Source organism: Herpailurus yagouaroundi, unplaced genomic scaffold (genome assembly GCF_014898765.1).
Source record: "Herpailurus yagouaroundi ecotype Mexico unplaced genomic scaffold, PumYag 67556, whole genome shotgun sequence".
Classification (NCBI taxonomy): domain Eukaryota; kingdom Metazoa; phylum Chordata; class Mammalia; order Carnivora; family Felidae; genus Herpailurus; species Herpailurus yagouaroundi.
In genome coordinates this window covers 2,485,021-2,496,030 of record NW_024420362.1, presented here as the reverse complement: position 1 = coordinate 2,496,030, position 11,010 = coordinate 2,485,021, and the positions used below count along the sequence as shown (strand labels likewise).

The 11,010-nt window shown below is 34.6% G+C and overlaps 1 protein-coding gene across 4 annotated transcripts in view; it reads left to right on the top strand.

Moving 5' to 3' along the window:
- The window catches only part of DIAPH2 (diaphanous related formin 2), a 1,032,498-nt gene that overhangs the window by 643,857 nt on the left and 377,631 nt on the right, over nucleotides 1-11,010 (top strand). For all 4 annotated transcript variants that reach the window (XM_040467675.1, XM_040467674.1, XM_040467672.1 and 1 more), the window contains one exon: nucleotides 9,213-9,337. In XM_040467675.1, coding sequence (XP_040323609.1) covers nucleotides 9,213-9,337 — 125 coding nt within the window. The remainder of the gene's footprint in view (nucleotides 1-9,212; nucleotides 9,338-11,010) is intronic.

Here is an 11,010-nt window from a genome sequence, read left to right as displayed (position 1 = left end):
ACACACACACACACACACACACACACACACACACACACACACACACACATGATAGAGCTTCTAGAAGGATAGAAGAAGGACTTTATCACATCCAGGGCAACAATAGAATTACTGACTTGGGAACTAAAGCAGTTGTGTGCAGCCCTCCCCATGCACTCAATATACTCAGGAGTGGTAATTATATTTGTTTCACTCTGATTAAAATTCAGGTATGGATAGTTGTTGGCCTTAAAAGAGCAGTTCACTAATAAAAACTCAGCAATTAATTGCAATGACCATTCAGAGAAAAACAATCAATAATGCAAGCTGGAAATGTATATACTCTAAAAGAACATTGTGGAGCTACAACAAGGAAGAAGACCTGTTTATTGTGAATACTTCAAGTGGAGCCAGTGGCAGAGAGGGACCAAAGAAGGGTAAAACCTACATTGTCCTGTATCAACTAAACCACCTTTAACCCTTCCCCTTTTACCACTGTTAATGTGCCAATTATGTGCACTATGAAGGAAAGCAATCAAGTCTTTCACATTTTTCTTTCTTCTATTGGGGAAATCCTGGCAGATATTTTCATGGCTATGTTCTTTAAAGGCCTTGAGCTCTTTGATTTAGTATACTCACCACACCTCCAAATGCAATAAGCTGGGGGGTTGTTATTGGCAACATTTGTTTCAAGAGAAGTATAACAACAAGTGGCGGGGGGGGGGGAGGGAGGGGATGGGGGAGTCTTAATCAAATATCCATGGTACTCCTGCAAGTTTAAGAGTAACTCACAGAAAAGTAGAGTAAAGAGGAAAAACAGGAATAAATTACAAGCATAGCCCAGAAGAAAATGACCTTAACCAACATTTAGAAACGTTTGTACTTGGAATGAGTCAGGGATGCAGAAATTATTATCTCGATTTATACAGCCACAAAACTAACTGTAGACTCAATTATATTGTAGCAATGTAATGAAACAATATAACTATTGTAGAGTAGGTTCTGTATGCAAATACCTTTCTATTACACACATCAAGCTCAGACCCCTCTAATGAGTTCAGGACCCCATATATTCAACATCTTAGTTATAATCGCAATTTGGATGGTTCATACAATTGAAACTAAGTAGGTCCCAAGCTAAAACCTTAATCTTTCCCCATAAATCTCCCCTCTAAATATTTCAATTTCTGTTGTTCATGCCAAAAACTTGGAAATCATTCTTAATAACTTCTTCCTTACCTCTCACGTTTCATCAACCCTATGACCAGTCTGCACTACCTCTGAAATATGTACTGCAATCATCTTTGGTCACCTTAATCTCCTGTCTAGACCATAGTAATTGGTTCCTAATTCTTGTTGCCTTTTCCATTATTGATCCCTTCACTGCGTTTTACACATAGCAGCCAGAGTTATTTATATTATTTCATTTCACTATTTATCTCATTTAATTATTCGTTTTTGAGCGAGAGACAGACAATGAGCAGGGGAGGGACAGGAGAGAGAGGGAGACACAGAATCTGAAGCAGGCTCCAGGCACTGAGCTGTCAGCACAGAGCCCCATGTGGGGCTCCAATTCACAAGACACGAGATCAAGACCTGAGTCAAAGTCGGAAGATTAACCGACTGAGCCACCTAGGCACCCCCAGAGTATTTTTTTATGTAAATTTCTTTATCATCTCCCGCCTATATCCAGCATGTCTTAGAAGCTTCAGCCTGCATATGTATTTCACAATCCTGGCCTTAAGCTAAGACTGTCACCAAAAGTAGGAGATTTCAGTTTGTTTTTTATCCTTTGATTTAAAAATTCATACATGCTATTTGCCGCAGGCAGAATAGCAGTTGCAGAAAGACAGCAGGTGAAAAAACTGTAATTCTTCATGGGTAGCTTGAGTGTCCACTGCTGGTAGTTTGGTGGTCAGGCTACAGGATTTTTTTATTGTATCGTTAGTCAGAGGGCTTCAAACTTCCCTTTATCCTTCTCTACCCCAGTTAACACTTTAGGCATACCTTCCATAGTTAGTAGTAAGGTAGTAAAGGGATTTTTATATATTTATTTTAGTTAGGTTCAATTTTTAATTTAAAAAAGACATCAGGCTGAGGACTTGTATAAATATATTAAACCAGACACTGAAATATGCTTAGTGGAATTCTTAGAGTTAAACATTTAGATTATGCTTATAAAGCATTTTTCCTGTTTTCGTTTGGAAATCCCGCTGTTCCCAGCATGCATTCAGGCTATATTATGAATCCAATTTAGAGAAACTGCACCTTATCCCCAAGGGCACATGTTAGAGGGGCAAGTGATGGCCCTTGTGAGAATATATAAGGGACATATATTTTTAAATTTTATTTAATAAGGATTCTAGTTAAATTGTGTTTCCTTTTAAGGTGACTTTTTAACAATTACTTTTTCTCAGAATTAGTCATTTTCTAATTGATTTTTTATTATAGGAATTTTTTATTGGGGTGCCAGTTACTACTTATATTCTTTAAAAGCCTAAGATGCCCACAGTAATGAGCTTTTGCTATTGTTATTATATAAACACACTTGCTTCATTTCCATGTAAATATCCATGTAAATATCATTTTCATATAAAGTGAAACTATTATAAATGCACTTGAGAAAGAATGCAACTGTTCCTATTATTCAGGCTGCTTGTAATGTCCTTTTCTACCTATGCTTTCTGGATGAGTCACTTTAATGTTGTGCTGCTCAGCTGATAGTAATTTTTCAACTAAATATATTCAGTTAAAGAAAATTATGGTGCTTATAATCATGTTGGGGCCTATTTACACATAGACTTGCAAGAGTAAATTTTTACTTGGCCTTTCTCAGAGCAAAGATGTAAGAAGTGCTCAATTATTTTGTCAATGGATAAAATTAATAGAAATACTTAATTCAGAGAAAAAAAATCCTTAAGTTCCTGGCAAAGCTTTTATATTTACATAAAATTACACATTCTGCACATGGTCTAGAGAATGTCACCATTACTGTGATTTTCTTTAGCTTAAATGTGTATCATTTCTCTGATATAATATGTAATTGAAGAATCTTTCCATTTAAAATCTCGCTTAAAATACTTATTTTATCCTTTACTTTTCTTAAAATTATGAGTTAGAGTAGGTCTATCATTTAAAATGTTTTGAGTCATATATTTGAAGCCAGGAAACAAGTTTATGTATATTTTTCAACTGAAGTAAGTAGATAAATAAGATCTGTGGGGAAAGTTTCTCCCTACATATAACTCAAGAGAGTGTACTCAACTTAAAAGGTTATTTATGGAGTACAAGGAAGAAAGCTATAATAAAGAACTTGACAGCTATAATTTAATTTTTAGTGTTATAATTCAGATTTAGTAATTCAGTAGCAGATGTAAAAAATGAAATGAGAGACAAAATTAAAGTGCCACTAGACTGACTAATCAGTCATTGAAAATGCCCACAGTGGGAATTTACTCAGAAAATGTTTGCACTGTCACTAAAGACTCCCTAATTTATATTAGTAAACTAAATAATGAGAGGCACAAAAATATACCGAGGCTGAGACTATGCAGGAGAGGAGCACTTCTAACTCACTCTGGTATTTTAATGCTCTTGGGACACTAGGAACTCTACATATTCCCCCACCTCCAAGAAGAATATTTCAATCTCTCTCTTGCCTCCTTTCCCACCACCCCATACACACATTCTCTTCCTCTCTCGCTCTCTCTCTAAGAAATATAAGAAGTAATAAAGGCTAGGGCCTATTAAATAGTTAGATAATCAACATTGACTCCTAACACTTAAGATTGAAGCAAATGTACTTAAGGCAAATCATCAGGCAGGTCAACACATGTTAATTCCTTTCTAACACTCAAAAAAAATCCTGTTATCTTTCATACAAGTCTAGAAAGCCAAAATAACTAACTGGTAATTGTCTCCAGAGGAATACAGACTACTAATTTCCGGAAGCATTCTTTAAATTTGGAACTTGTTAATATCTCTAACAAATTGGCTGTTCATTAGTATAATAGTCACTAGTTCCCAGACCCAAAATCCCATGTGCTCTGTAAAACCTACAAACCAGAACAGTCTGTGTTTAGTTTCTTTGATTAGAAAGAGACTAATATTATATTAAATTAGACCATAGTGGGGTAGCAACTAGGAAATAACTGCTTTTTTGTTGTTGTTGCTATTCAGATTACATGTAAACTGTTGTTTAATGATTGGGAGCACATATATAGTAGGAATTTTTCTGTTGGAAGGTAAGGAAAAGAGGGAAGAATAATAGAATGTGAAATGAATATTTATGGATTACCTATAGGTACCAGGTATAATGATAGAAACTTTATATTTACCAAATCACTTAACTTGAATGACTACCTTTTAAAGAAGGTGTTATTCTCTTCATTTTGCAAATCAGGAAATGAAGACCCAGACAAGGTAACCCAACTAGTATTTGGTATGGCAGAGATCAGAATCTGAGTGGATCTGACTCCTAAGACCATGCCAGTCTCCTAATATAAATGACATGTCTGTGTGCCACTGGACACAGATTTAATTTCAACTTCCTGGCCTTATAGGTCCTAGAGACATTGCTTTACATTTCCAGTTTTCTGGGAAGATGTTATTTGGCTCATATCACAGCCCTGCTTGAGCATAGTAAATACCTCATAAAGTTTTTGTACAGATTAGATGAGTTAATACATAAAACTAGTTAGAATATGGTCTGGCACATAGTAAGTGCTCACTAAATATTAGTTATTACTTAAGAGTTCAAGAAATAAGTAACCCTTATACCTTAGGAAGACTAGTTGTAGGAAATGGGTGTTTATAGCCTGGGCAGATTAAGAAGATGCAAGTAACACCTTTCCTGTAAAATAGGGAGTAGACTTGATCAGTGTTGCCATAAGGCAAAATGAGGACTAAGAGTTGATAAGTTGGTAAGAGTTCAAGTACTCTGATTTTGATTATAAGTAAACAAAATTTTTTCTAATTATATCAACTGCCAAAAAGGGAATAAGCCACTTGGGATATAGTGAATCATCTGTTCTGCATCTAGTTTATACACCCCTGTAGATCCACTAAGCACCCTTTCTATGCCCCCCCCCCACCCCCGACCTCCAAGCCTGGGCCACGTTGTCTTGTTCCCTAGACAAAATGGGAAGTTAACACCTTGAAACAGAAGTTTGCCAATGAGAGAGTAGAAAATGAGAAGGCACCAACAGGTGAACTGCTCACCCCCTGTAACCAATTCTTCCAAATTGCAGTTCTTTCATTTATCATATCTGAAGATGAGGACTGATTACATGATTAGCAGGGCCCAATGAAAAGTGAAAATGCAGGGCACCATTTAAAATAAGAATTTCAGGGGCACCTGGGTGGCTCAGCCGGTTAAGCATCTGACTTTGGCTTAGGTCATGATCTTGCAGTTCATGAGTTCGAGCTCCACATCGGGCTCTATGCTGACAGCTCAGAGCCTGGATCCTGCTTCAGATTCTGTGTCTCCCTCTCTCTCTGCCCCTCTTCTGCTCACGTTTTCTCTCTCTCTCTCTTTCTCTCTCTCTCTCTCTCTCTCTCTCTCTCAAAAATAAATAAACCTTAAAAAAAAGAAGATTTCTAATAAAATAAATAAAATAAAATAAGAATTTCAAAACAGTGACAACAAAGCATTAAACAAAGTTTAGGGCCCTTCCAAGCATGGATTCAAAGCAACCACCTGTAATTTTTGTAAAGTTGTGGCCAGTTCTGTAATTTACTCTCTTGTACTAATGCTCTTCCTTTTTTCTTCACGCCCATTTCCCTCTGATTATACCCCACCTTTACCCCTTAAGAAGGACTTAACATACAGGCTTTGTCTTAGGTTCTGTTTTCTAGGAATATAGACTGTGACATTGTATAACTTGTGTTTTTAAATTTGAGAGGCTGGTCAAAATCCATTTTAATATTACTTCTAACTCTAAGATACCATAATTCCAACAATTTAAAGATATTCATTTAAATAATTGTATTTTTCATTTAATGCAGCCATATGAGGCAAAATGAGTTTGTATGTGAGGTATAATCCTTGGATTATCACACCTCCAGTATTTAATTCTCTTTTGTTCAAGCATAATATTGCCAATTTATTCGAGGGGAAGACAGAAGGAACCTAATGAAGGTATCCCTTCCTTCCCTTCCTTACCCCAGTTCCTTATTTTCCCATTCATCTAAGCATCTCCTGCAACCCTGCCACCTCTATGTATTGTTAGACAGACTTCAACTTCCCGCTTCTTTTCCATAGTCACATAATACTTGATATGGTAACTTTCAATCATTATGATTATATCTAATCTCTATATGCACATTGATTTGCAGAAATGAGCATAAATTCCACATATGAGTGAAATCATATGCTATTTGTTTTTCTCTGACTTATTTCACTTAGTATAATACTGTCTAGCTCCATCCATGTCATTGCAAACAGCAAGATATCATTCTTTTTTATGGCTCAGTAATATTCCGTGTGTGTGTGTGTGTGTGTGTGTGTGTGTGTGTGTGTGTATCTTTTTTCTTCTCAAATCTAGGGTTAAGGTTACAGTTATGGCCAGGCTTATGGTTAGGGCCAGGAAATGAAACAAATGAGCAAAGAGAAAAAAAGAAAAAAACAACCTAAGAAAGGGACTCTTAACTATAGAGAACAAACTGGTGGTTACCAGAGGGGAGGTAGGTGGGAGGATGGGTTAAATAGGTGATGGGGATTAAGGAGCTCACTTGTAAGGAGCACCAAGTGTTATTGAAGTGTCAATGACTATATCGTACACCTGAAAATAATATTACACTGTATGTTAACTAATTGGAATTTAAATAAAAACTTTTGAAAAAGAAACTAAAAGAACAGTAGGCATGGGGCACCTGGGTGACTCAGTCTGTTAAACATTCGACTCTTGGTTTCAGCTCAGGTCATGATCTCATGGTCTGTGAGATGGAGCCCTGCATCAGGCTCTGTGCTGACAGTGCAGAGCCCGCTTGGGATTCTATCTCTCCCCCTCTCTTTCTCTACCTCTCTCTCTGTCTCTCTCAGAATAAATAAATAAACTTTAAAAAAGTTTAAAAAATAGTAGGCATATATTCAACCAAAACTTTTTCAAATATGCATATTCATTCAATATTTATTATTCAATATTTATTCAACATTCAACATTCAACATTCAACATTACTTATAACAAATACAGAGAGAAAAGTGAAGTATTAGATACAGATCTTACCATTATGTAGCTTGAGGTTTTATAATAGAGGCTCTGTGCTTATGTACACAAACAAAAATAGTTCTCAAAGTGGAAGGTAACATGTGGAAGATCACTTGAACAAACCAAAGTGCCTCTAAATGGTAGAGAATTTGGGCTAGAGTTCTGGAAGGATTTCAGAGGATTTAGGATTAGACATGTAAAATTGAGGACAGATGTCTGGAAAATACTGCTTTATTCAGAATTCAACTTGATTACAAATATTGTCTCTTGTTATTTGAGATATCTAGCCTTTTGTGTGTATAGCACTTGATTAGGTTATTTCTATATTGAACAATCAGAAGATGAATCCTCATCATCACGCCATTTTTACTACTGGAATTACTATTGCTTGTAGTAGGAGGATTAATATTGTGACCTAAACCTGGCCTTTGGGCACATTTTGTGTATAGCAGAAAGTTACCATGGGCTTATTTCTTTTATGTAACCTAAATGACATCAACAACTTCTGAATTTCATACCTTCATTTTTTCTATCAACCACATAGGGAAGAACAAACCTTGTGAATAATTACTGAGACTCTAATGGGAAAATGCAAGGTTTTAAATAAGAGAAAATACTTTTCTCCACAGCAAACTCATCCTTTCAATAAACCAAACAATGATTGTCGAGCCATTAGCAAATTTTTGGCAAGAAAAAACTCAGACCTCCTGATAAAGAATAATTTCCAAACTTGTAAGAGCTAAACAAATGGAACTTAATTGGAAAGAGTTATTTGAACTGACAGATTAATAGGAAAAAAATTGTCTTAAATGTTCATGTTGGATTTTCAGTCTCTTGAACTTCCATGTATATTTAAGGCAGTTTCTCCTTGTCAAGTCACATGGGTGTCAGTGTGATGAATTTGTATCAGAAGAGTTTGGCTGAAATTTGCCAGGGGGGTTGATTTTTGTCAGTCTCTTAAATTTTTCACTGCAATTTGGATATGCCTCTGAATGAAACCAAAATTTCCTTTAAAAAGAGAATTGTAATATTACTCTATTTCTGTTTCACAATCTTTTAATGAAAAGAACAGTGTTTCAGAGGCCAGGATTTAAAAATCAATGTCACAGGATAACCTATTAAATTCTAATACTTAACCTTGTCTTTTTAGCTAGAACACTGTCAAATGCCATTGTTATTGATAGAAGTGTCTTCATATATAATTGGCAGTCATGCAGTAATAGAGTATCTATAAAATAGTGTCTATTAAAAAAATAACTCTGTGCAGAGAGGGCATCATAAGAGATCTGGAAAATGTGTATGTATTTAGGAGCAGTGGGAATACAATACTTAAAATTATTGGTTGTCAACGAGGAGAGAAAAAGAAAAGTACAGATAATGTTAGGGACAATTAAAGCAATTAATGATGGTGTTTGAGGGCACACTGAAGCTTTGTGGGTATGTATGTGCATATGTATTCTCTAGGATTTGCTCTAAATTCTCTTTATGTATCAACAGTATTTTTTCACATGTATATGTGTATGAAAAGTACTAAAGATGGGCACTTTTACCATACATGTTGGTTTATAAAAATCAGGATATTTCAACAAAAGAAAATATTTGATCCTTTTATATGATTTAACTTTAAATCATTTATATAACCAAGAACATGCATCAATATAGTAAGATCTCTTTGAACCTCAGTTTCTCTTTAATCTTCAAGTTAGATTTTAAAGAATGAAATATAAGGAATTCCATCAATAAATTTAAATAGAAATGCCTTCATTTGAACTAATGGCTGAATAAAATGGTGACATTCTCATGTTAAACATGATGATTTGCTGTATTATATTACACATTTCCACTTATTTCATGGAGAGTAGAATGTTTATGAGCAGCAATTCCAAAAGACGTGAGTTAACTTAATGGAACTATTAACTTAATGGCACATTAGAAAATATTTTAACTGATACTGGGGTTTTTTTTAGTTGTTTTACGGATTATTTGGTAAAATAACTCTAAACACTTTGCACATTGTTCTTTAGTTTCAGCTCAAATTCTCAAGAACAACCTTGCAACAATGGAACAACACATTGTTCGTCTGGAACATGATATCAAGAAATTCCCCGAAACAGAAAATAGACATGATAAGTTTGTGGAGAAGATGACAATATCCTTTATTTAAGCACATTGTTTATTAGTTTCTCTCTCTCTCTTTCTCTCTCTCTCTCTCTCTCTCTCTCTCTCTGTAGTTACTGTGTAGTTAGTTCTAAACTTACTACTCTATTCAGACTGGATGAATTTATATAGGCTGTTTTTATATTAGCAGCATAAATTTTAGTTGACAGTGTTTCAAACCAGGTAGATTAGGCAAGGGAACAGTTATATGAGAAAAAAATACCATTTCTCAAAGAAGAATTTCATTTGAAGCTCCGCTGGATATGCAAGGTAAGTCTTATGAGACTTGAGTAGACACAAAACAAAACAAAAAATCTCCTTATGTAACTAGTTGCTTAGAGAAAATGATCAACATAAGTTTTTTTGGGTCAGAAGTTTTTTTTTTTTCCTCTTTGCATGTGTGCAGGTATTTGCTGAGGACACACATGTATATTCAAGAGCAATCAGAGGATGGCCAATATCAATTGACTGAAAGGACTGAGAAGGATAAAATGGATGCCTGGATGGATGGTTAGATGAATTGATCAGTAGATTATGTATTTAAATAAATTATAGTAGCTATCTATATAACATTAAGTATTTACTTCTAAATAAATATTTTAAATCCCTATTTTATATGCAGTATATTCATATAAAGTATAGAAATATATGAAAGAAGAACTTAAGAAATAGCATTTAGCTTGAATTGCTTAATGTTAAATCTGGCACCTAAATTAAATATGACTTTTTTCTCTTTTGGTTTTCAAAAGTTTGAGCCATATCATCCTCTTTTAGGTTTAAATAAATATCTTGAACTACATACTGGTTCACCATTTTATCTCTCTAGAGGGAATAAATACTATAAATACTTTATCTGATAAGTAAATTCTTCCAACTATATGACAGTCACCTTGTTTCAAGGTTAAATCTATTATCTTTTTTCTTCTGTGGTATGCTTATTTAACTGCCAAACTTGGAAGTTACGGTACTGAACTTGAATTATTTGAGAATAGCAATTTAGATTTTCATGAAAAATGTTTTTTTTTTTTCATTCAAAGGCATTTGATTCATGAATTAATACTGCTTTAGGAGTCTGTTAGTGATGCTGAGTACTTTCATAAATAGGAATATTGGAAACATACGTTTGTGAGTGCTTGGAAGCAGAAAATCCTCAAAAATAACCTTGTATTATGTACCTTCCCACATTGGGATACTTAATGTAAATATTTAGCTTTATTGCTGACTAGATTTTTCTTAAAAATATGTTATATTGTCCTGTGACTGGAAATACCACCTACATCTCTCAACTTTTGATTTTGGTTCTTGCCTCATATATTTGAATTTAATTCCTGATCCCCTTGTTCCTTTTAATATTTTCTTCTACGGTTGTCTTATGGCCACACAACAGCTTGCAACATTGAGGAGTCTTTGTTGCTCATTTAGAAAAAGAAAAGTAATTTCAAACCCTCATGAACTTGGCCAAGACTCTTTATTTTGTTTCTCTCTTTATGCAGGTAATTAAGCACTCTAAAATGAAAATCCAAATCCTCCTGTATCTGTATGTTACAGATGAATGGTTATTCTTCATTTAAGTGGCACTAATGTGTGACTATTTGTCCACAAGGGGATTGCAAATTATATTAAAATGTATGGGGCTGTTACTTTGTATATCATATTTTTTTGAAA